Source organism: Betta splendens, chromosome 24 (assembly GCF_900634795.4).
Source record: "Betta splendens chromosome 24, fBetSpl5.4, whole genome shotgun sequence".
NCBI classification, from domain to species: Eukaryota; Metazoa; Chordata; class Actinopteri; order Anabantiformes; family Osphronemidae; genus Betta; species Betta splendens.
In genome coordinates this window covers 5,450,371-5,477,196 of record NC_040901.2, presented here as the reverse complement: position 1 = coordinate 5,477,196, position 26,826 = coordinate 5,450,371, and the positions used below count along the sequence as shown (strand labels likewise).

General features: G+C 44.8%; 1 protein-coding gene across 1 annotated transcript; it reads left to right on the top strand.

Annotated features, from left to right (window-relative positions):
* Nucleotides 1–1,403: 1,403 nt before the first annotated feature.
* Nucleotides 1,404–26,699, top strand: phip (pleckstrin homology domain interacting protein). Its single transcript, XM_029140518.3, has 40 exons — nt 1,404–1,750; nt 1,864–1,922; nt 2,008–2,037; nt 2,189–2,248; nt 4,876–5,026; nt 5,182–5,280; nt 5,456–5,616; nt 7,859–8,080; nt 8,358–8,458; nt 8,873–8,943; nt 9,268–9,368; nt 9,549–9,589; nt 10,105–10,203; nt 11,104–11,260; nt 11,332–11,466; nt 12,733–12,861; nt 13,018–13,243; nt 13,885–14,019; nt 14,697–14,880; nt 14,997–15,099; nt 15,261–15,398; nt 15,582–15,679; nt 15,774–15,981; nt 16,367–16,477; nt 16,644–16,751; nt 17,342–17,466; nt 17,711–17,793; nt 17,983–18,094; nt 19,259–19,320; nt 19,415–19,570; nt 19,965–20,085; nt 20,167–20,292; nt 20,407–20,482; nt 20,920–20,979; nt 21,108–21,260; nt 21,415–21,567; nt 21,706–21,917; nt 22,003–22,244; nt 22,393–22,539; nt 22,643–26,699. The coding sequence occupies exons 1-40, from the start codon at nt 1,711–1,713 to the stop codon at nt 23,350–23,352; spliced, it is 5,505 nt and encodes a 1,834-aa protein (XP_028996351.1). The 5' UTR covers nt 1,404–1,710; the 3' UTR covers nt 23,353–26,699.
* Nucleotides 26,700–26,826: the final 127 nt, after the last annotated feature.

Here is a 26,826-nt window from a genome sequence, read left to right as displayed (position 1 = left end):
ACTTTTGACACGGCGCAGCTTGTTGACATAGGTAGGTGGAGGTGCAGCAGCTACAGTGGATGCTCACATCACTATCTGCTTGTGTGTGGAGGCAGAACATAAAATACTCATTAAAGATTTTCCTCATTTTTATCCAAATCAGCAGCGATTTTGCCAGTTGTCTGTTGTTGTTTTGTCGTCAGATGTATGTTTCTATTGATTTGAATGTATCAATAAGAGAGAGGCACTTTTAAAGCTTGACCTGTGGCTTCTGGAAATTACACCACTGGATCACAAATCGGCCCCCACGTGCACCATATAGAAACACAACACTATGGGGGACAATGTTATGATGATAAAATGTTATGATTACAGCACACGAGCACCTGCTGATACACACATAGGTGTGTGCTGTGTTGTGTGTGTGTGTCGAGACGTCTTAAACGCAGAAAAGAAGGCAAAAGTTCTACCATGTGTGGTTTGGAATGCACTCGGTTCTAGCGACAAGACACAATCATCCAATCAAGGGCTTTTAGGAACAAATAAAATAATAGAACAGTTCTAAGAGAGTGCGAAACTACAGTGTGTAAATTATTAATAAGTGATGATTTCATTTATTACTTAGGTCTTACTTTGAATAGACAGACTGGTTGTGGGGTCAGAGAGAAATGATTTAGAGTAGACTAGAAGTTTAAGCTGGTTAACTTTGTTAAACAGAAACTGTAATTATTAAATAGATCCCTCACACGAATGAGTGGAGTGTTGGTTTTAAAAAGGGAGTTGTTGCTTTTACATACGATAAAATGAACTACAGAGCAAGTAAGATCAGCATGTCCTAATAATCTTCCTTGAAGGTCTCGGTGTGTCATTGCCATTAAATTCCTGTAACTCACGAGGTTTCATTCATTAAGCTGCATTCCCCTTCTTCTCCAACCCTGCCCCCATTTTACTGCCTGCTAGGATCTGGAGGAGAAATGGACGGCTTCACAGTGGGTGTGTTAGCGAGCGACGAGCTGTTACACAATAAGGACGGAGTAGCAGCGAGCGAGGCCACCGACGGCCCGCTATAATTAACTGCGACTGGTGTATTATTTGCTAAAATGTAGCCGAAAGGTTAGATCGGCGGCAAATCCCCTCTCGAACACGGGAGCCATTTTCACATCCGCATCGAAGAATGCAGAAAATGAAAGCGGCACTCGGGCGCCATCGATCCGCTGCAGAATTAAATATTAGTAAGGATAAGAGTATATATAATAAGGCGTTATAAATGTCATCTAGGCACATAGTAGAATCAGCCATTCTGCAGCAATGTGTCCTCTCCTACAGCAGGCTGCCATTTCTACCTCCCCTCTACTGTGGCGTGCGTAAAACACTCTATTGGTATTCTTCCGCAGAGGGCTTGCGCCTTTTCCTTTGAGGGGGAGGGGGGTTCAAACAAACATGCCTTCCCGGCGGAACAACCGCCGCTAAAATTCGCCTCGAGGCGCGACCCGACCGTAAACGCGTCGGCGGCTCGGTCTTTGCCACGGGAAAGCCGTCTTTTCGTGGCGCGAAGCGCGCGGCACTCGCTCGTCGTCGCCGCGCGGAGGAACACGCGACGCGGCCGGGACTTCGCGAGAGCAGAGCTGAATGGAGGCAGCCTCTTCCTGGTGGATAAACAGTGACAGCTACAGGGCAGCCACCTAGACCCAGCACACAGGCTCTGGCGCTGCCCTGGCAAACAACACCAAAATGGCTTCAGACAGTACACACATCGCGCAGTTGACTTCTGGTGAGTAAAGGAAATCGGAAACTATGTCACGGTTGTTGTAATATCCCCCCAATTTCCTCGGTGCCCTCTTCTAACGCAGCTCCCGTCCTCTTCTCCCCCTCCAACCATACCAGAACTGTACTTCCTAATAGCCCGGTTTCTAGAAGCTGGACCGTGTCAAAAAGCGGCCGAGGTTGGTGTTTATGCATTGTAGGTTAATTTAAAATATGTCCGAAATTGTCACGGGGTGTAATTTTGTATTTCTATCATATTTTCAGACCCTGATAAGGGAGGTGGAGGAGAAGGAGGTAAGCAGTCAGCAGCACGAGAGAGATGCGTCTCTCTGCGCTGTACTTCGTGGTGTTGCCTTTACTCTGATTTATCATTTACTGTTTTAAATCATCACTCGATGCGTTTATGAAGTGGATGGTCACGCACGACACTGTTTTTCCGCCGTAGCTGCTGCCCATAAGACTGGACTGGACGGGGCAGGAACACCCCGGGACGTACGAAAATTTGGTAAGGGAGCTGTATAACTGAGGAAAAAGTTTTTAGAGAGCAAAATAAAAATTGAATTTCCCGCAATTTTTAAATCAGGTGGTGAAGAAAAACGCGAAAAGCACTTGTCGGGGCGAGCTGGGGGCAAGTTGAGGGCGTCTTAGGGGCATCGGGGAGTCGGGTTTCAGCCCCCCGATCACCGTGCTGTGCCACTTTGTTGCCATGCGTGTCCTAAAGGTTTTAATAGTTGTTGGAAAATGTGTGTGAAATGTTGATACGTCATGAGTGTTGTGGTGTAGGAGCGCCAGGATCCGGAGGAGGGACTCCCTGCGCCACGAGCCAGAGAGAGATGGAGGCGCTCTTGTCCTGCAAGAACCATAATTTGTGTGCATTGGTTGAAAACACACGAGGGGCAAGAGTTAGAAAACAGGAGTTTTTTTTTTGAAGGTGAATAAAAGCAGAATATTTTGTTAAAGCCGGAGAGCGGCGGCTCGAGTTTGAGGGCAAGGCTGCTGCACGAGCGCGGAGGCAGTGGCAGAGCAGTTTATTTAGGCGGATTGTGGCGCGAGCTCGGATGGAGGAGAGATGAGTTTATGTGAAGATCCAAGGTAACGATGAGCCGATATCGTATAATCGCTCTATTAATTGACGCGCTAATTGTCATGTAAACAAACAGGACTCGCCTGAAAGCGCCGTTTACGCATGGGGGCGTGGGGAGAATTAATCGCCGCGTGGATATTTATTCCTCGACCAGCCGACTGAAAGTGCGCGTCTTGATTTTTATGCTGTTTTGCGAGTTTTATTTGAAACAGATTATAGCGATAATGACCTCGTGGCCCGTTTGATCGGCCCGGACGTGCTTTCTTGTGCCTTTTAGCCTCGCGCTGACAACCCGGGCGCACAGATGAACCGCGAGCTCGCGTGAAGTGTGGACGGCGTGTAAATGTGTACGTTTAAGAAATTATGTATGTTTTTCTCTGCGTGCGCGCGTGCGTTTGCTCGCTTCCTGCTTGGCTCGCTCGGCTCTCGGTCCCTCCTCCTCCTCCCATCCCCAGCCGCTCGCTCTGCCTCATGTCTATTGTGCATAATTTTCTCTAATAAAAAAAAAATACTGCGGAGCGTTTTTTTAATTATTAGACCAAATGGAAAAATAGTGTTTTCGAAGCAGAGGCGCTGGGTCGGCGGTTGGAGGTTGATGTCTGGGGCTGTTAACAGAAGGGGGTTGGGCAACTAGGAGGAATCAACGCTGCCTTTAGTGATATTGTAATAATTACCACAATTAATTGTGGCTAATTAATTAAGGCGGATTAATTAGATGCATGATCATTTTAATTCAGTTTCATATAATTGATCAGGAACACAATATCCCCATAAACCTTACATATTTCTAAAAGAGTTATTACAAATGTCGTTATAACCTTTAATATATTTACATAATTTAATTAATTAATAATATGTGTCAGCATTGATTAGCACGTGTCTGTATGGATTAATTATTGAAAAAAGATACTATTGGTGGTTACATTTAGGTGAATCGAGATTTTGAAAGGTTTTTGAAATGTAAAGTGAGCTGCAGCACACAGCTGTGTGTGCAGGACCATGTGGTTTCTGGTGGTGCTGTTGTGACTGGGTTTTTGTTCGTTACCCTTCAAAGCCAGTAGGATGGGGAAAATTGTAATACGCATCAGTTTTTGGTGTGTGTGTGTGTGTGTGTGTGTGTGTGTGTGTGTGTGTGAGAGTGTGTTGCTTTTGGTTGTGTGTGTACCTTGAGGGGTAGTGAGGGGCTCAAGCACTGATATGTGCTTAGAAACACTGATCACGTCTCTGAACCAGCAAGGATGTTGAAAGCAATTAAGGGGTCATTAATTGTGTGTGTGTGTGTGTGTGTGCGTGTGCGTGTGTGTGTGTGTGTGTGTGTGAGATAATAATTGTTAGTGTCAGTGCTCAGAGAGAGGAGTACAGAGAATGTATGTGTGTGTGAGTGGAATAATTGTTTAATTTCAGGCTTATTTGAGCCCATTTAGATATTCAAGTCAGATGTATCTGAAACAAAGCTGATTACTACATAGCTGCTCTAAATGAATACGTTTGGAATAGCCGCTGCATCCTGAATAAAAGACAAAACAAAAAAACAGCTGCATGCTGTCTATCTGGTCCTGTGCTGTATTGCTGCTGTTCCAGCCGCTGAGCTGCGTCGGCTCCTTTAGAACTAGGCCACGCAGGAGTGTCCCCATGTGTCAGTGGATTTAGAGACACGCTGTGTTTTTAGCCGTGTGGGTTTCATTAAGCGTGGTGCTTTTGCCGGCCACGCCCCCCTCCTCTGCTGCTCTGCAACAAACCCTATTGGCGAGAAATAAACTAAGTGATGATGAAAAAAGCAATATTCTGTTTTGTCAGTGATGTAGTCAGACGTGATGTATTTAAAATGTTGTTTTTGTTGTAATTGTTTTTGTTGATTTTTAAATAGATTTATAGGAAGGTTTTATGTTGTTTTTTTACCACTTCCATCAGAATCCGAGATGTTTGCCACCACTCCTTAAACAGATTTATTTCAGTCTTCTCGTTTTCACAACTCTTCTCCACTCACACTGTTGTTCTGGCATTTGCCTGTCTGACTACAAACCAAAACCAGTGTGTGACTCTTGCAGGTGAAGCTCTATAGGCACATCAGTCCAGACCACCTGCTGCAGGTGTGCTCCAGAGTTTGCCCGCTGCTGGAGAAGGAGGTCTCCGCCAGCGTTCCCGGACTCACCAGCCTGTTGGGGGCCGGCAGGCAGAATCTCCTCCGCACCAGCAAGAGTGAGTAGATTATAATGTCATGTCAGTCAATGTAATATACACATAAAAGCACTCAGCTCAGACTGACTCCTGCAAGTGTGTATGCATACTGGCTGCCCTTAATCAGCTCTGTTGGTACATGTGTATGTGTATCTTAATGCATCCTTTTTCTCCAGGCTGCAAGCATGTCGTGTGGAAGGGCTCAGCACTGGCTGCTCTTCACTGTGGACGACCACCGGAGACGCCGATTATCTATGGAAGTCCACCTAATATTGGTAAAACAAGAAAACCAAGTTAACCCTTACTTGCACCCGTCTCTCCTCTCACAGCGTGAACCCCAGTCTTTAAGCCAGTGTTTATTTTTGAATCGTTTCAGAATCACAACATTTTATTTGTGAGAGCAAAAACGGTTCTTGTGCGTCTGTCATTTACTGGTTGCTGTTTCTCCAGTGGAGACGAGCCACGGCCGTCGCCTGAATGGCTCCTACCGCCTCCGGCAGCTGGTGCCCACTGCTGTGTACCAGCACATGAAGATGCACAAGAGGATCCTGGGACACCTGTCGTCCGTGTACTGCGTCACCTTCGACAGGACGGGACGGCGCATCTTCACGGTGCGTCTGCGGTTTGCATTTCCTTCACCTGTGTGTGTGTGTGTGTGTGTGTGTGTGTGTGTGTGTGTGTGTGTGTGTGTGTGTGTGTGTGTGTGTGCGTGCATGCATGCTTGCGTGCGTGCGTGCGTGCGTGCAATGTCTGACTCAATCAGCAGCTGCATGTGAGACTGTTGACTTCATTAGTTTATTATCAGGTTTTAAAGAAGAGAATCGATTCAAAGGTAGTTGACCTTTGCCCTCCAGATGCCACTTGCTTAGACTTCCTTTTTCCATGTCTGTATTAGGGACCAGCCTGTGTTTTAAATATTGAAAGAACAATAAGATAGTGTTGATTTAATGTTACCCCCCTTCTGTTTGGACGCTTGAGTCAAACACTGCCTGCTGCTATACACCATTTTCAGCTTTCACTTCTGAAATCTCTAAAAATGGCTGCTGGGGGGGGGGGGGGGGGGGGGGGGGGGATGGGGGGGATCAACTCTTTCTCTCTCTTTCAGTCTTTCTCTTTTTGTTAACTCTTTCCCTTCCCTCCTGCGCTGCCCCTCCTTTGTTCCTTTCTCTGTTTCCCCTCCACCCCCTTTGCTTTTTCTCATCATAACTGGGGAAAATGTTTCCTCTGAGGCGCTGGCTAAGTGCCAGAATTAAAATTCATTCTTAGTTTCTCTCGTTTTCTCCGTCACCCCCCACCCCCTCCTTCACTGTCTCCTTTCATCATGAGATCATTTTTATTTATATATTTTCTTATATTTGGATCTCCTCAGTCTTTTCACTCAGGCTTTGCTGCGGTGGCAGTCGGATTGATTCATAATTGATCCATTTGTCTACCTCAAACATTCACTGGAATAAAGTGCACGTATGTGTATTTTGTTGTGTACAAACGTTTGCTGAACAGTCATATTGATTCGAGTATTAGAGCTTCAGACACAGCTTCCAGCCATTTTAAATAGACCAACTATGTCATGGATTGTTTGTCCTATATGTCGTGGCAGAAAACTCAAATTACAGGCTGCATTGATAAAAGTTAGCTCCAGGTCTAAACCCTAATACACCTGGCTCTCCTTTGGACTCCTTAAGTCTCGCCTCGCTTTCTCTTACATTATAGGACCTCTTGGTCAGTCCTTTGCTCAGCCAAGAAAATATATTTTAAAGGTGGTCATATGCAAAGTAACAGCTGCCGTCGGACTGGAGCTCCAGTTCTACTGTTGATGGAGGGTGATGATGATTTATTCAAATGTGGGAGGCTGGTGTCCCGCGTTGCATGGATGTGAATGCTGTCATTTAAAGTACTTTGCAGAAATGAAAAGTAGATGTTTTAGCATCTTCTGTAACTAATCATTTGGGTTATTATCATTAGCATTTGTCTCTGATTGAAAGTTGAATCCTGAAAATTGCACCATATGAACAATTTGTTCTAAGGTACAGTAGCTCCTTGATTTCCATCTTGTGCTGCACAAACTCTGCTCTTTGTGGAATAATAGTCATTCACCCCATACTGGGTTTCAGCATCTTGACACTGGTTACCTGTTGGCTTTTGGAATTATTTTGGGATATTAATCAGGGCACAGATGGATCAGGCATCATGCTGAATTACAAATATTTTAACCTGCAACAAGCTGGATCACAGCCTGAATTTCTCAGTGTTTGTGTTTTGATTAAGCATTTTTTTGTAACTGCCTTGACAATGTACTCTGCAGTCTTTATTTATATGTTGTTGTTTATTTATTGACTATATTAGCTTTTGTTTTTAGTATTTTCTTTGGTCGGTCATGAAATGCACAACTGCTTTGCTCACAACAAGATGTCTTGGGAGGTTTTTTGCGACGCCTCAGCCAATGAAAAAAAAAAGTGATCTGTCTTTGTGTGTCGCGCAGCAGTATGAAAAACTTCATTTCTGACCTGTCTGATTAGTGACTCATTAAAATGTATGGTGAATGACATACAGTGTACAATGAAGAATGTAGGTGTTTAATGATCATTTGTTGTTAGTCTTTGATAAATCACATAAATCATTTGAAATATTATTGGCTTTTCTGGTAAGACCTCTATTTTTACATCTATGGCTTCCACCTTTGTCAATCTGCTGTTAGTCTAAGTCTCGATTGCTGTTAGATATTTTCAAGACTTTTTCACTGTGACATGTTTAATTTGTGAACCTTAAAGTGTACCTTAAAAGCACACATGGCAATTCTGAAAGCGTTGAGTCACATCCGATGGTCACGTGCGCATTGTTCCCCCTCTTCTCCAGGGCTCAGACGACTGCCTTGTGAAGATCTGGGGAACAGATGACGGGCGTCTGCTGGCGACGCTGCGCGGCCACGCCGCCGAGATCTCTGACATGGCCGTCAGCTACGAGAACACCATGATCGCTGCCGGGTCCTGTGACAAGACCATAAGAGTGTGGTGCTTGCAGACCTGTGCCCCTTTGGCCGTCCTGGAGGGCCACGCAGCCTCTATCACCTCACTGCAGGTATGAGGCTCCTCTGGGCGTGTGCTTTTGCACGATGCTTGTCTTGTTTGCCTAAAAGCGAGAGACTGAACAATATATTTAATTGTCGCCCAGTGTTTGATACTGCATTTGCTACTTGTACGAACTATACTGTATGTTCACCTCACTCGTAATTACTAAGGAAGCTTTCTGTTCTTATGTGCATCAAGTGCCATTTAGTCTTTTTTCAGTAGTAATAAGACAGTCATTTAATTGTCCATGATACCCTGCTGTAACCTCTAATTATCTGTGTTTGCAGTTTTCTCCTCTCTGTAGCGGTTCCAAGCGCTACCTGTCCTCCACCGGAGCTGATGGCACCATCTGCTTCTGGCAGTGGGATGCACGCTCGCTCAAGTTTGGGTGAGGAACACAAAGTCTTTTTCCATTGCAACTGCTTTTCACACCCATTCAAATGACATATTTGCCAAGATTTTTTTGCTTCTGGTACAATGCTATTTTCTTTGCCGTAGCTTTCTTGGCTCCTTGGAGAGAATTATTTTTTATTATTTGGGCTATAAAGGTATAGAGGTTTGCAGGATGTTTTTAGGGTAAGATTTATTCAGATGTTGTTACGTTCACACCGTGCTACAGAACCTCAGTGTATTTCAAGGTTCTGGTTCCTTCCGACAGCACTTCAATCGCTAGTAATTACTGCACATGCAGTGTGTAAATGAATCTGAATTCAGCTAACGTGCAAAAGCTGAGAAACATGCAAACCAGTACAGTGCATTCAGGCACCAGTGGTGGTTCAGTCAGTCTTCTGTGTGTGTCCAGTCAGAGGCCCAGTAAATTCACCGAGCGCTCCCGACCTGGCGTCCAGATGATCTGCTCCTCCTTCAGCGCAGGTGAGCACAGCTTGCTTTGATTTTCACGCATGCTTCCAGACCACAGACGGGAAAACCTAACTGAAAAAGCAGAAATTGCACAATTAACACAGATTAACTGAAGAGCCACCACGGCAGACAGCCACACTTAAGTGGGCCTGCTGCTTTTCAGTAAATGTGGAATAAGGGTGCTTCATGGTAGTTAACAGTTGTGTTCTGAGATGTGTTTGAACTATTTGATTAAATGCCTTAAAAGTTTCCAAGGTAAGACATAGACAGCTGTGTTTTACTGCTCTGTCATGTTGTCAAACATACATAATTCTGGTTTCATATGTTTCTGTTCAGGTGGCATGTTCCTGGCCACAGGAAGCACCGATCACATCATCAGAGTCTATTACTTTGGTTCCGGACAACCCGAGAAGATCTCTGAACTTGAGTCACACACAGTGAGTCCATTTTAGAAAATCAACACAAAAGGTTTAATTTGAAATGTTGTATTAGAGCGCTGGTTGTTTTAATTTTAATAATGAGTCAACAGTTTTTTATGTTGCGCAAAAGGAAAACATGTTGCTAATCATTTTGTTGTTTTGACTTCTCTTCTCTGCGTTTTTATTTTTCTCGCTTAGGACAAAGTTGACAGCATCCAGTTCTCGCACTGCAGCGACAGGTGATTGTCCTCAGTGTGTGTGTGTGTGTGTGTGTGTGTGTGTGTGTGTGTGTGAGCAACATACCTGCAGTTAACAGTTGTATGTGTGCTGCTGTTTTCATGAAACCTCGGGGTGTTGTAGAGTGACTTGATGGTGTCAGCAGAAACTCTTATCATTACTGATTGATAAAAGCTCTAATACATGCTCTTTCACGCACACACACACACACGGTTGCACATATGCATTTGCTGAATGTGTGTGTCTGCTCGGAGCTTGCAGAAAAACAAGCCACGCTGTGATTCCCCTGGGTGGCTGTAATCTCAGCAGTGAGGGAGGTAGACAGTCTATGCAAGAGGGGGGGTCATGCAATTAGTATGTTCTGGTGTGTGCAGATGAAAGCACCCATGGTACTGCAGACAGCCGAAATAGAACCAAGTGTTTTATTTACTGCTTACTTACTGCGTGATTATGTGTTCACTAATCTTCGCCCATGCACGCGTGCGCGTGTGTCTGTGTGTGTGTGTTTGTGCGGTAGGTTTGTGAGCGGCAGCAGGGACGGTACAGCGCGGATCTGGCAGCTGCAGCCTCAGGGCTGGAGGAGCATTCTGCTGGACATGCAGACCAAATTACCCGGGTACGTGTGTGTGGCTGTCAAAGCCTCAGCTCCTCCACCAGCTTTGCTGGGCTCAGAGCTGCAGGCTGGCATCATCCTGTGGGTTGTCACGTCAGTCTAAATATTAAAAGAATCAATCATGTTGTATAAAGAAACTCCCAGACCTATTGTCTGAGAGGATTCCCTCAGCACTTTTAGACTAAAATATTTATTTAGAAATAGTTAGAGACTTTGTATCATCAGCAAAATGATTTTTTGGAAGGCTTACATCAGCGTTTGTTTTGTAGAGGTATGGAGTGTTTCATTATGTGCAGCACATAAATAATCAAGTTAAAGAAACACACACACCTGTGGCACAGAGTGTGACAGTGATTGATTACCCCGGTGCCTCTAGACACAATATAGATTTACTGCAGACATCACCGACAGCGAGTGAATGGAGATGACACTGACAGGCTATTTAGGTCTTTACAGCTTGAATGAACACAACCAGCGCAGCAGAACAATAATTGCAGATGCAGAGGTAACGTCATTATCTGTTGTAAAGCCACTCAGGCTTCTTATTATATAATAATCAGTAAAAACACAATGACAAACTTTAAATGAACCCAAATCTGAAGAGTAGACTAACTCATATTAGTGTCTTTGCCTTGTCCTGGTATTCACCGCTGTTACTGTGCGAGCCAGGGAGCTAATATCTAGCTGTCAGGTTGGCTAGCTCCTCATTAATGGTGTAAAACAAAACACTGAGGCTAACAGATTCATTAGCAGGAATGGACCGGCTCCCGCCTTTCCACAGCAGTTTAAATAAAGCCAAGCAAAGCTTTATTTCTTTTATTTGGTTTTATGCGTCTTGTCTGTATTCTGTGTGAGCCAGAGCTATAATTAATTGGTCCAAACATCCCAATATAATCCCTGCAGGAAGTACAACCCTCCTCCGCTGGAAGATAAGGTGACTAAGCTGAAGGTTACCATGGTAGCGTGGGATCGCCATGACAGCATGGTGATCACAGCCGCCAACAATCTGACGCTGAAGGTGTGGAACTCCATGACTGGAAACTTGGTCCACGTGCTCATGGTACGCGCAACAGCATTTTTAAATTTTACTCATTTATAAAGAGGGTCTTAACCCAAACATGGACGTGACAGGGACACGAGGATGAGGTGTTTGTCCTGGAGCCGCACCCCTTTGATCCAAGGATCCTTTTCTCCGCGGGACACGATGGCAACTGCATCGTGTGGGACCTGGCCAGAGGTGTCAAGATCCGCTCGTATTTCAACATGGTGAGTCTCCTGACGATTTCTCTCCAGCTTTGACTCCCACTTAATTTCGCCTTCATTCACAGTGAAGCTGTGTCCAAATCCTGATGCGCTGATATTTTATATGCAGTGAATCAGCAAAAAGAAACGTTCCACCGTTTAGCGTTCATTCTCTGGACTGCATGGCAACGTGCTTGTCATTAGAAACGCGCCTTTAGCATTTGTTTTGCCACCACACGTTCTTCTCCCTTTCTTTCCTGGTGTCACTCTCTGTGTCACATTCCTTCCCTTTCACCCACTAACTGGTCGCTCTGCGTCACTTTCGCTTTCCGTCTTTGTGTCTCTGTGCAACATGTTCGGCCGTGGACCTGAATCTAGAATAGACACCAAGACTCCAGACTTATGCATACGCTGCTGTACACATTCCTCCACTACGTTAATTGCCACAGCCGCTGTTGTATTTCCTGCTCGTGCCTCTATGGCAACCAAGGACAGCATTATTCACAGCCCCAGAATGAGTGAGTCACTCACGGAGATGGTCAGTTGGCAAAATCCTGCCGTTGATCGTAGACAGAAAATGTTGTTGAATAACACAATGGATTGTGTGTCACCCTACTGATTAATGGGATGCAAGGCTGGTGTTAAATGTTTGTTTTTGTGTTGCAGCAAAGTTACAGCACTGCCTGTAGTAATGTAATTTATACAGCTGTAGCTTTGCTACTAGTGTGAGTGTACTGAATGCTGTGTACCTTGTTCGTTCCATGGTGTTCCTGTAACAGAGACGGGCTGTGATGCCAGTTAAAGCTACAAATGTGACATCACACAGGACTCGCTGCACACACACGGCAGGTTGTTTGTGCACTGCTCAGTCGCTGCAGCTCTGAGCATGCATGTATGATATCTATTACTTGCACTAACTACTGCAGGCAGGTAGTTAGTAGTGTGTACGTGGTTGGAGCCATTCTAGTTTTTGTGTGTGAATAGAGCGGTTGTTAGGGAAAACAGAAAGCAAAGGGCTGTTGATGTCTGTTATACTGGGTTCATCTCATCTTTGCTGCTGGAGGGAAATGAGAAGTGCACATCACTTTGATAAACTGCCTGGACATATTATAAATCTTGTTATTATTATACTATTTCCTCTTAGTTAGGTTATTTAGGTTTTATCCTCAGTAAATAGCAGATTTGTGTGTACCAATGTCACACACCTCCTACAGCTGCTTGGAGTTCTCCCTGGTTTTGCATGTTGTAAATTATAAGTGTCCCCTTCTCTCTTTCTCTCTCTGTGGGTAGATCGAGGGACAAGGGCACGGAGCGCTTTTCGATTGCAAATGTAGTCCAGATGGGCAGCATTTTGCAGCCACAGACTCCCATGGACACCTGCTCATCTTTGGCTTTGGCTCGAGCAGCCGATATGACAAGGTAAAGCAACAGGATTGCCATTAGTATTTACACACATAGCTATGCCCACATGATGTTATCAGTAGCAACAAGTCCTCGTCATGCCGTGTATTCAGATGGGTTCTGGTAGTAGTAATAATAATAATACCAGTACCACATTCTCCACCTCTGCTTTAGATAGCGGACCAGATGTTCTTCCATACTGACTACCGGCCTCTAATACGGGACGCCAACAATTTCGTCTTGGATGAGCAAACTCAGCAGGCCCCACATTTAATGCCCCCACCATTCCTAGTGGATGTGGATGGAAACCCACACCCTCCCAGATACCAGCGACTGGTGCCCGGCAGGGAGGGCTGCAGGGATGAGCAGCTGATCCCACAGATGGGGGTCACATCCTCAGGTACAGAGGCTGGAGTCGGACCATGAGTAGCCGTTTTGTCATAATCTCTGCCCATAGAATTAGTAAGAGTTGAACTTATCCCATGTCTGCCAGTATAGTTCAGATTGGGTCTCATTCCTGGATTTCACCTGTCAGCTGATCAAATACTCTTTTGTCAAACTCAGTGTAAATCTTGCAGCTTGTAACTTGAAACTAATATTATCAGTCTTGAACTATGCTTAATGAGAGGCTGTTCCTGACACTTTACTAGCACTGGCAATCCAACTGGAATTAATAAGGCCATTTAAAATCTTGGCAGGGATACGGACAGAAACAAGCAGTAGTTCATGAAATACATTAGTTGTAAACAAAGGTGTCAGATGAGGGTGGCAGGAAGAGGAGGGTGAATTTCAGTTATATCTTGCTTCACAGGATATAGAGGTGTTAACCTAACCCTAACTCTATAAAAAAGCACTATGCAGTATTCTCAGTATTGAGGTGTCTGCAGGATGTTTGAGAAGCCCGATAGGCTTGTTCTCCCTTGAAGCGGATGGTATCATATCATCAATCACAGAATACCTGGAAACGGGCGACAACTGTACATATTACATTTTCTCTGATGCCTTCCATTTTAAATCTTTTCCTCTTTCTACCATCGTCAGGCCTCAACCAAGTTGTGAGTGAGCAGGCGGTGGATGGCCCCAGTCCTCTGGATACTATGATTCAGAGGCTGCAGCAGGAACAAGACCAAAGACTGGGAACAAATGACGCTGCTGTAAACTTCAGGGCCAGTAGAGGTAGGACCAGGTCTTGACACAAAGGCCAAACTTCTGTAGCACAGAGATAGTTATTACTGGTTGTTAAAAATATTCATAATATTTTTTTATTAATTGTAGACACAAAATTGACTTTGAAATACACATAATGTTCAAATGTGTCACATGTATCATTGCGAGGTTTGATGAATATAAAGAACTGATTTTAGCAGCTTTGATGTGAAGCACGCTGTTGGTCACAGTCCTCCAGGCTCCGGTGCTGCATTCTCATACATTAGCATACATAATGTAAAGTAGCTGCATTCGCCTGACTGAACTGAAAAGAAAGAAAACCATGTGTGTCCTCATTGTAAATTCCATCAGGTTTAACAACTCAAACAGTTACTACAATTACTTCAGACCGCGACTCCCCATTAGCTGGTCTTTGTATCACTTAGTCACTTTTAGTGCTGAAACAATTAGTTGATTAAATCGTCGTACTCTCACCATGAAAACAATTGGAGCTGTTTTATTCAATTATGAATGTTTTTTAAATCACCAGATATTGATGTACTGATGTAGATTTGGTGCTTTCCTTTTTTAACTCAATATATTTTTATATTAAATCTACTATGAAGACTTTAAAAAGACATTTATTTAGAGTTACAGATTCTAATTTACTTACTTTCCCATCGTGACCTTTCTTTTTGAAACCTTAGGCTCAGTGGGTTCACCCACTGAGGTTCACTCCCCACCCAACGTGGGTCTGCGGCGCAGCGGGCAGATTGAAGGCGTCCGGCAGATGCACAGTAACGCCCCACTCAGCCAGATGGCGACAGAGGGAGACCTGGTGGCCTGGAGCCGCAGGGTGCTGGTGCCTGAGCTGGAGGAGGCCACTGTCAGGTAAAGCAGTCGCGCTGATAAGTATGCAGCATGCGGAACCCATAACAGAGCAACAACGCCGGGTTTAGCATCAATGCACATCGTGATCTCTGTGTGTACCTGTCTGGTTATTGCAGGAGACAGGTGAACTGGCGTGAGGCTAAGGGGGAGGAGGAGATCAATATTTATCAGTCTGAGCGGAGAAGGCGCACCATCCATTCTCTCCCCAAGGAGAGCAGGGTTAGAATTAACACACCCTCACAAATTGTTGTTTTCAATATGGATGTGATTTTTGTCCTTTAAACGTTTACTGCAGACATTTCTTACTAGAAATGAATTAAGTCTTGAGTTGTAATGTGTATTTTTTTCTCCTCTGATCACTGTATTGTCCATTGTTCCAGGTTCATCCAACATCAGAGTGTGTGGTTGATGAAGGGAGGAGGAGCCAGGGTAACCACGGCTATCAGACCCGCGCGGCCGTGGAGGAGACGAGTCGCCAAAGCGCAGAAGCCGCAGATGATGACGAAAGCACCTCAGAGGTATCAGAGGTTCTCATTTCCATTTCTGCATAATCAGCCATGAGGTCCGCTTAGATTTGCCCATTTCACTATCTTTCTATTCTTTTAAATCATGACAAATCAAACATCTGTGATCTAAATGAAGTGTAAAGTGAATATCTCTTCTTCCTGGCTGTTGGGATGTAAAATCATGTGTGTTTCCAGGGAGAGGTTGAGGTACGGCAAATCAATGGACACTCCTCAGAGGAAGAGAAGGAAGAGGAGGAGAAAGAGCCCTGGCCAGATGACCACAGCAGTTCAAGGTGGGACATGTCCACCATATCACACACATACTCCATGCAACACGTACAAGCAGACACGAGGACACTTAACCGTGTCTTTGGCATGTGTTTACAGCGACTACTCCAGCGATTACTCTGACTGGACGGCAGATGCCGGTATCAACCTCGAACCCCCCAAGAAAAGCGTTAAGGTGAAAAAGAAGAGCAGCAGCTCTGAGGAGGATGGAGAGAAGAAGAGGGATGGAAAGAAAGAAAGGAAGAAAGACAAACCAGACAAAGATGGTGCATTACCAAAGAAGCAGCTTCCAAAGGAGAAGAGGAAGGTTTGTCACCGACAGTTTTCCTTGTTCGCAGCTTCAGGAATAATACAGATAAGAGGCAATCCCATAATTATAAGTGATTATTTTCAGTAATATTTCACATGCTAACTAGTGTATAATAATATATGCACTAGTGTGGGATGCCAAAGAAACACCTGTGTACTGGCTGGCAGCCTGAGCTTCCACCCTTGACTGTGGCCTTGACTGATTGGTTGAAAGGATGAGGCTTGCTGAATTTCAATTTAGTATGATGTTTGTAAGTTTGCTGGCATGTTGTTCAGAGAACTAGGATCACAAAAGCTCCTTTACATTAACACGTTAAGAGCCTTCAGTTCTAATTGTTTATAATTCTAGCAATCAGTTGTTTATTGTCTCATGTGTAATTCAGAGGACGGAGTTTCAAGAGCAAGGGCTAACCCTGGAAGAATGGCTTCCCTCTGCCTGGATTACAGACACCGTCCCCCGGAGATGTCCGTACATACCACAGATGGGAGACGAGGTACACGCCGCCTCACGACATGCGCTGCGTCAACACAGATTTGTGTATTTAAAAACAGGATTAGAAGCCTGTCTTTTGTTATTGCTCTAGAAATGTAGCAGGAAATATTTGTCCTTCCTTTTTTTGTATATTAGAAATGTATATTAAAGTGCCTGTGTCTTTGCAGGTGTACTATTTTAGGCAGGGCCATGAAGCCTACGTGGAGATGGCCAAACAGAAAAAGATTTACAGCATCAATCCTAAGAAGCAGCCCTGGCACAAGATGGAGCTACGGGTAAGGAACAGTTTGACAAAGATGGATTCAAGACTTTCTGAAGAGAGACATCGCTCTGTAGATCCCATGTGTCTAGAATGTCTGTTGTGTCTTTACTTGTGAGGAAACTCAGAAAACAACCCTCTAACCTCACAGAAGAAAACCAAAACACAATTATTATTCCTGTATAGAAAGCACGTTCAATAATTTTACATATTTTCAGGTAATGTGATTTATCGTAGATTGTCCCAATGATGCAACAGTTCCTGCTACTACAGTATATACACAATTGTCTCTGAAAGAATGAAACCACACCACAGCTTGTGGCATGTCTCATTTAGTTTAGTTTTTTGTGTACTTTTCTACAAAGAGCATTTTCTGCAGAGAGCAGCGTTGCTGCAGCACAAAAGCTTTGCCGTTTTTAGTTTGGCCTTTTCTCAGCTGGAACTACTTACAGTAGCACAACCAACGCTTTGTCAGATTACAAATACAAGGCACTGAAAACCTGACGGGAAGAAGTGAAACAGAAGTCACTGAACTGTGTATTAGGTTTTGTGAAAGGAAACAAGTTGTGTTCTTTTGCTTTATGTGTTGTTTTCTTTGCACTTCAGGAGCAGGAGTTGATGAAGATCGTTGGCATCAAGTACGAGGTCGGCTTGCCTACGTTGTGCTGTCTGAAGCTTTCCTTCCTGGACCCTGACACTGGCAAACTGACAGGAGGATCCTTCTCTATGAAGTATGTGTCTCACACAGCTATGCGAAGATTACATTACATATCCAACATCCAATACGCTTTGATAGTTATGAGATTGCAGATAAGTCACTTTACAAGACACATGCATATTGAAACTTGACAGTCAAAATAAATCATTTCTTAATGTATTTATAAATTAAAGGGGTGTTTCAGATTGGTAAGCTTTAGCTATTATTGCCTGTGTTGTACTCTTGGACTTAACTGGTGATCTATTGTCTTGTTGCAGGTATCACGACATGCCCGATGTGATCGACTTCCTGGTGTTGCGGCAGCAGTTTGACAATGCCAGAAAGAGGCAGTGGAGCATAGGTCAGCCACTGCTACCTCTTTGTTGATCAGCTTGCCGTAACATGTACTAAATACCAGATATACACCAGATGTGTAATCTGTAATATATATATATATATATATATATATATATATACACATTTTTTTTTCAACTATACTATTACTCTTTGTATGAAGTCGGTGTCTGAACTTTCTGTAATGTTCATTTAGGCGATAGGTTTCGGTCAGTGATTGACGATGCCTGGTGGTTTGGGACCATTGAGAGCCAAGAGCCCTACCAGCTCCAGTATCCTGACAGCCTGTTCCAGTGCTACAATGTCTGGTATGAGCATGTCTTGGATTTAATCCATTTGCTGTCATGTTGTAGTTCTAATCCTAATAAGGTTAGTTGCAGCTTTAATCAGTTGCTACATAGTCATGAGAAATTTGTTGTAGTCACATTTACAAGAAATTACTGAATGAAACCAAATGTTATTGCTTGCTTGTATAGAAACTAAGAATCCTCACTACTGGTGATGAAGAATAGGAAGTAGATTAAGAAGTGTGAGGTGACATATTTTAGATTTTAAACTAAAGGTGTGCACCTCCCAAACGATACTTTGCTGTGGTATACATTAAGGAAACACATTATTATACTATACTATTCCAGAAAATCCTTATTCATGTACCTTATACAATTGGTGTTAGAACCAGTGGAACTTTAATTAGAGGACAGTTAAGTTTTCATTCTAATACGTGACACAGTGAATCTTACTGTATTCATCCTTAAGACTTTTGCTGAGAGACACAACAAACTTTCTTGCGTCGCATATGGATGTGCCAACTGTGTCTGTAACACAAACTGGTCCACAACCTGACGGTCCTGCAGGTTCTGCCTCGTACGGCCTCATTCTCCACCACTACTGACGAGAACACTAGCAAAACACAAAACCTGAGAAGAATCAGTCAGGAAGGACGGATCAGATGAAACTGATTCACAATCTCTTGATATCAGGGATTAATATCCCAAAGGTCTAACTCATCCAGTCTGTGATGCAAATAAATTTCAAATCACATCATTTAAATTGAATCAGTTTTATTTTATTAAAACAATAAATAAAGTTCAGTAAAGTGCTGCAGTTCTGAGAAGACTCAACCCGTCTTCGGCATCATCCATGTTGGCTAGTGTAGTGGCTAGTTGGCTAGTGCGTGAAGACTTTGACTCACACTTCTTTTAGTGTACAGCTGGCCCTGCAGTATAAAGAGTGTATTAGTGAATCCTGAGATTGTATTGATTTTGAAGCTTAATTGAAAGAAAAGTAAAATCATTACCTGGGATGAACACGTCGATTTGATGTTATACAGTGAAGCCCACCAACACTGGTGATTTCATTCCAGCAAGTGTTAAAAAATAAAATTTCAGTGTGTCACCAATAAAACACAAGAAAAATGACAAACTGCAATGTGACAACATTGATGATTCATATCTATACTGCTTCCCCTTTAGCTGGGATAATGGAGACACAGAGAAGATGAGTCCTTGGGACATGGAGCCCATCCCTGACGACGGTGGGTGTCAATAAACGATGTGACGCCATGAAGACAAACTGTTTATTTCATCATAAAGGAAAGTCAGAGTCAAGCTTCACTTCTCTCTCTTCAGCCACGTTCCCTGACGAGCTGGGCATGAGCGTCCCGCTGACGGAGGAGGAGCAGAAGGAGCTGCTGTACGTCCCGCTGGACGGGGAGTGGGGCTGCCGCACGCGTGCAGAGGAGTGCGAGCGTATCATCAAAGCCCTTGACCAGCTTTGCACCCTGGGTACGACGCCGCCAAGCTCATGTGTCAATCACAGTGCGCTAATTGAAAGCGGGGAAATAAAGTTACTGTACGTCACCAGGGCACTTTGCTCATATAGTGGCAGCTGGATGTTACACCCAGAGGCCACAGATCATATGTTAAAAGGGCCACTGCCAACACGCTGGGCCACATACTGAGGTACTAGCTTGAATTCCCTTTAAGTGATGTAATGTCATGTTAGATTCAGACGTTGGTGCGAGCAAGCTAGAAACAAAGTTGGTCTGACAGTTCCCTCTAGTGACTGTTTGGGTATAAAACAGGGAAAAGAATCAGTTAGCTACACCTACGTTTCATTGTGTAGTCGGCTCACAGGACAGATTTATACTAATTATTACATATTCTAATGTACCCTCAGATGTAGCAGCACCATTTGCCTTTCCAGTGGACCTACAAGCCTACCCCACGTACTGCACAGTAGTGGCCTACGTCACTGACCTCAGCACCATACGGCAAAGGCTGGTGAATCGCTTCTACAGGTACTGCTTCTCTTAAAGGACTGATAGCGGATGCACAGAGAAGGTTTTAGGGGTCCATGAACACGCGTGTCTTCCTTTCAGGCGCCTGTCCTCGCTGATGTGGGAGGTTCGTTACATCGAACACAACGCTGAAACGTTCAACGAGCCGGGATCCTTCATCGTCACCACCGCAAAGTTTGTCTCTGACCTCATGCTGCAGTTCATGAAGTGAGTGTCTGTCATTGTGCAGGGTGCTTCACAGAAAAATATTTATTTTTAAAAATATTCTACAATGTTGAGCTGACCTGAAACATTAAAAATTATTGACTCTGTTCTTGACAGGGACCAAAATCTGACCGACCTCATGCCCCTTTACAAAACTATGAAGAAGGCGACTTTCTCTGACTCTGAAGATGAGGTGGGTTGGCACTTTTACATACAGGCACTTAGGCATAACATGCTACAGCCAATGCAGCTCAAGTCCTGCAGTCAGTCCTAATTTGATGGACGTAACTGTACAATTATGTTCAGACTATTTACAGAATTATTATTTTGGAGGCTTTGTCACACAAAGAGGTCATTTTTGCCTTATTAAAACATATCAGGCAGACAGAAAATACACACTGGAACAGTTTGTGAAGCCTTTGGAGTTTGGTTATTGCATAAATATCATTTAAAATCTAAAGTCATTTTTACTAAAGCCTGAAAACAAGTTGAGAAATTCAGTGTGTGGGCATCACCCAACAAAACATCCAGTCCTTCCATATCAAAGTCTCCCCTATACATTAAGAGCAGCCAAGAGTTTCGTTTGTATTGGAAAAGAGCTTGTGACAGTTTAACTTTTTTCCTGCGTAGGATGACGAGGAGAATGATGACGATATTAATACTCCCGGAACATCCACTCGGAACCATAAGGTAACACAACAACAGCGTGTTCAAATTCTGCTTGGGATAAAATGAACTAAACTGTGAAATGTCTCTTTTTTCACTGGTATCTAATAAAGGGTGACAGTTAGGCATCAGCTTCTTCTGTTTGATTATAGGGGCGTCGGCCAATGCAGCGGCAACTGCGAACCCGTCCTCCATCATATGATCCTCAGGCGTGGAGGGGTCGGTGTAAGGAGCTGCTGGATCTTATCTTTCAGTGTGAAGACTCAGAACCCTTCAGAGAACCCGTCGACCTTCAAGAGTACCCGGTATCTATACTTGAACTGAAGAATCATACTCATATGCTTCGGTCCACTTAAAGTGAAACCCCAGATTCTTCTCTGCTGTCCTGTTCCCTCTTCTCCCACTCACTCTTATCTTTTGAACCCCGTAGTAAAAACGTCCTAACTTCTCCTCTCCCAGGACTACCTGCAAATAGTTGACTCACCAATGGACTTTGGCACCGTTCAAGCCACGCTGACCGAAGGAAAGTACCAGTCTCCCATTGAGCTCTGCAAAGATGTGCGACTTATTTTCAGTAATTCCAAAGCTTACACGCCGAGCAAGAAATCCCGGGTAAGACACACACACGCACGCACGCACACACACACACACACACACACACACACACACACACACACACACACACACACACACACACACACACACACACACACACTGCTGTAACGTACCTTTCCTTTGTTTTGTCCTCAGATCTACAGTATGAGTCTGCGGCTCTCTGCACTGTTTGAGGAGCACATCGGCTCCATCCTGGCCGACTACAAGGCTATCCACGGCCTGACGGATACACTGACCAGGCAGGGCACGGACAGACAGATGCGACACACTACAGACAGACAGACGCGACACGCCATGAAGAGGAGAAGGAGGGGGAGCGAGTCTCCCGCTAGCAGCACTGCATCTAGGTAGAAGAAAGGACATTTGATTTTAGATCATATGTTATAGATAAAACTTTTTTGCATTAAGTCCGTTGCATTCTGTTTTGTGTAGCCCTGAGAGGAAGAGGCGCGTATCGTCCAGGGTGACTTCGAAAAAGGAGCCATCCCCAGCTCCCACACGCCTCCCCTCTCTGAGACAGAGCGCGCCGCCCAAACAGCCCCCCCAGCTGGTCAACGGGAGGGTGGACACGCCGACCGCGGGGCGAACGCGCAGTGCAGCACGCCACTCTCTGCACGCCGCCCCGGCCGCATCCTCCTCACACAACCCCACCAACAACACGCCGAGCGCGTCAGGTTCGAAAGCGTTGATTTTGGCCCTTTACCTTACATTCGGTGTAACCTCACAGCGAAAGCTCCTCTGCAAACATTTAGTCAGACACATCAGACATTGACGCCACGCAATATATTGCAAAGTGAACCTTGTTTTTTAATGTCTTGTCAGAGTCCAGTCGTTCGCTGCGAGCTCATAACTCTGTGTCAGCTTCAACGCCAGCCGCTGCAGAAAAAGTGTCTCCTTCACCAGCTGCAGAAACTAGCAGTGGAGGAAGCACCCGAAGGAAACTCAGGACCCCTGTACGACACGCCCCTGGTATGAAAGATAATGTCACAAATAAATAATGACCCATTATGTTTATATTATATGATTAGTGTTATAAGATAAGCATTTAATATAATCGTTGTTATTTTTCTAGGCTCTCCTGCAAGTCCTTCACCTCAGAGCACAGTTCACCTGAATGGCCACAGTAGTCACGTGACTCTAGGTGTGGGACGGAGAGGACGGAGATCCAGAGCGGACCCCCCGGGGAGTCCCCCAGAGGACACGACGCCGAGCAGCCCTTCCAGACCGCGTGGTCGCCCCCCTGGGAAGAAGAGAGGCCGGAAGAGCAAGCAAGAGATGGAGGAGATAACAGGAAGCCGCAACTGCAGGAGCTCCACCCCCGAAGACGAGCTCGACCAGTCCACGGGTGACGAAGGCGGGACATCGTCCGCGCAGGAAACGTCTGTGCTGTCAGACTCCGGGACGACGCCTGCGCCTCGACGGCGAGGCCGGCCTCGGGTGGTGAGAACTGACGAGTCCCTGCCGCCCGCCGAGTCACCGGAGCCCTCGCCGCTACGGAGGAGCAGCAGGAGAGCCAACGAGGAGGCCACGCCTCCCGCGCAGACTGCTCCGCAGCGACCCGGTCGCAAAGAGTCCCCGCAGGAGGAGGCGGGGGAGGGGACGGCGGGGTCCATGCGCACGCGGAACCAGGGGCGGCGGTCGGCGTGGTACATGGAGGAGGACTCTGAGGAGGAACAGAGGCAGCTGCTGTTCGAGGACTCGTCCATCACCTTTGGTACCTCCTCAAAGGGACGCGTGCGGAAGCTGACGGAGAAGGCCAAAGCCAACCTTATAGGCTGGTAACGCAGCTGAGCCACTGGATGTGAAGCGCCAGCTGCGCCGCCTGACTTCTGCCCCCGCGCGTTCCCACGGAACAGGGGACGGAGTGGAGGAAGTCCCGCTCGCTGTCGTATGCCTTTGTGTGCACGTGTGTGTGTGTAGCCGTGGGGAGCCTCGGGTCCAGCTGCTGCTATTTGAAGCTGGGGCCACGAGGGGCTGTCGGGTCCTCCCTCCTCTCGGCCCGGCGCGAGCGCATCACTGCGGTGGCTGTCGACCGACAACGCATGGCCGCCTGCTCCAGCTCCGCCTGCATTATTGGTCCATGTTGGATCCCACCGGAGCTCGCTGACTTCCCCGTCGGTGGTCTCCTGACTCGCTCCTGTTACGTGAACCACTCTTCACCTCCGGTCTGACCTTAAGCAGTGTTGGCGCCAGACTGGGTACAACAGTAGTTAAACAGAGTTTTAGTACTTGAAGATAAAACACGAGGAGAGGTGGATGTATCTTATCCCACTGTTGTTGAGTGTCTGTGGTGAGCAGGTCAAAAGGCCCACTGAGCTGAAAGGGTTAGGTCGGTGAAGGACTACAGACCACTCATCTTTCCCCCTCCTCTCCTTTGTTTCCATTCTTTTTTTATACACCTCCCCCTCTCTGCTTTTTCTAAGATTTCTACATAATGATAGGCTCTCTGTCTTAACAGTGGCTGACCTGAGCGTGTCTGTCTGCGCTAAAATACCAAATGGTGTACCTTTGTTGGTACTGTAGATCTGTAGGTTTTGTTTACTATCGGTGTGCATGGGTGGTTGCGTGTGAGTGTCTTTTTGCATGTTATTTGGCAGAGAACGTCTCTCTTTTTTAGAGGGTGTTTTTACTGTGAGGAGAGAAAGGATGCACGGATAAAAGGGGCCATTTATATGTTTAGAAAGATCACGTTTCAATGCGTCCTCAACATTAGCAATACCTTGTGCCTTGTGTGTGTGTGTATGTGTGTGTGTAAGCATGCTTGGCTTCTGCCCTGGAAAGTACACGTGCCTGTGTGTGTGTGTGTGTGTGTGTGTGTGTGTGTGTGTGTGTGTGTGTGTGTGTGTGTGTGTGTATGTGTGGAGTTGCATTGTGAGCCTGCGAGCGCGTGTGTTACCGAAGGAGGCCACGCGTGTGTGTTTTTATAACACAGGTGAGTGTGTCATTCACTTTCAGCGTACAAACAGTGGCATACAGTTTGGTCGTTGTGAAACCTCTCAAAGAAATGTATTTATAGCGGTTGATAAAAAAAGACTTTACTGTTGTTGTAAGCATACAATTATCCATGTCAATATATTATCGTATAACCAACCTATCGTCAGTTTATACCTAAGGTACGGTGAGTGGAGCTTTGGGTGACTAGCTTTGAGATGCACTTACCACAGACTGGTTATCAATGCAGTCATAGGGGGAATCCCTGTGTATTTTCAAATTGTTAACCTATAAAAAATGAACTTTTTAAATGTTGATATGTTTCTATGGTGACCACACGCGTACACACATTATTCTGTCTCGCATGTTTTAGCACTTTCTCACGCCTGAAGCAAACCAGATCAACTGGACTGGATGGAAAGCAGAGAGAGAGAGAGAGACTAGTCTGAGATCCATCTTTTTGACTGTGTGCCTTCGCTACTCTGGCATATTGAACCTTTGGTTTCTCCTTTTGGGGCCTTTTTTTTAAAGGGGGACGACTTCCTGTTTCTACACATTGCTGGGTTATAAAACTAAACTGGATCTGCTTACAATAAATTACACACATGAGATAGACACTTTATCTCTCTCTCTCTGTAAAGACACATAATGGACAGAGTCTTTGAACTATGACTATCTTCACTCTTTTTCCAGGCCCAGAGCAGATAAATGCCAAAACCTGAGACTTAGACAGTAGCATCTATATACACCTGGTTACTTTTATAGCTCTATCTTGTCACATATTATACAACAAATGTATATCGCATCTGTTCATCAATATTTAGTTGTTTTGTTTTTATCAATGCCAAAATCTGTCTTTGGGCACTGAACATGGCTTTTGAATGTGTTTCATTTCTGATGCAGTTTTACTGCCTCCACAGTAAGCATTGAACAATTTACACGTGTCAATTTTTTTCTGTGTGCACCTGCGGTTCAAGCCAATGCTTCACCGTCTTATCTATTGGGTCACGATGATGGATGGTGTTTTGGACTCAGCAGCACCAGTTTGGCTACAGTGGTTCACAAATGCTTTGTTCATATTCTGTAAATGAAGCAGTTAGGTTTAAACCAACAACCAATAATGCTGACACCTCCTTCCATGTGTGACTCTTTACCTTAAATAAAATCGTATTATTAGAGTTTTTATTAAATACTGGAAGCTAATGATTTTTGCTCAAGCTAATATTTATTTTGCAGGCACCAATTTGATTGTTTTATGTGTTTGTTGGCAAATTGGTCTGGGAACTTGGTTTTGGTTTCTGTCTCTCACAAATAACTATATTTACACATATACGCAGATGATTATGCTGAGTAGGACGCAAAGTATGAACATGTCACTGGTAAACAAAATGTTTACATGTGCCAGCTAAAAAACTGAACCAAAAGTGGCCAACAGCACAACACACAAACTGAAAAGATGATGAACACTGCATTATGTACCTTCTAATCAGACTAGGATTGAATTCTTTCAATCAAAGTGGACAGAATATTTGGATTTGCTAATGCCACATACTAATCAGACCATTCATTCTACCTGTATTTATCAAATGGTAAAAGTAAAAGGGCTGACTGAGTAAAAGCAAGTTATGGGTTAGAAGCCAGAATCAGTATAATAATTTATTACATTATTAGACACACATAGACCATGGCTGCCCTGCCTGCCCTATTACTACTGCTTTACAGGGTGGACCTCAGAAGGCGTTTGTATCATTCATTTCCAGCTTGGATCAGCACTCAGATCAGCCCTCTTACTTTATAAAACCCATCCTGGACATTATGGCTCATGTACACCTGTTTATCTGCCCCACAGTGCTAATGTGTAGCAGAGTTGTGCTGGTTGTGGCCTTTGACTGGTCGGCTCAGAGGTTAAAGGTCACCGTGTGAGCGAGGTGGCGGCATGCAAGCCACCAGGAAGCATCTGGGGACATCTTAGGTTTTATAGAGACGTGGGGTTGGAAAGAAGAGAACGGGAAAAGGGGAAAGACTCTGTTTTATGTTAACTGATTGGGGAGGATGTCTTTGTTAGTTTGGATACGTTTTATATAAAAAGGAATTAATGCAAAAAAGAAGCCTAAAGCTAGAATGTATGTGTAGGGGAGTACTGCTGTCCTGTTAGTTCATACCAATATTTTAATTAAATAAACAGTTGTGTTTCCATATCTATTTTTCCTCCTGTTGTTTTTTTCTACTTTACTCTTTTTACTTCATTTAACGGGCTGATGGGTGAACGAACAAGTGCCCCACCTTGCGTTCACGGAACGCAACTGCGCCGTTCTTGCCATGAGG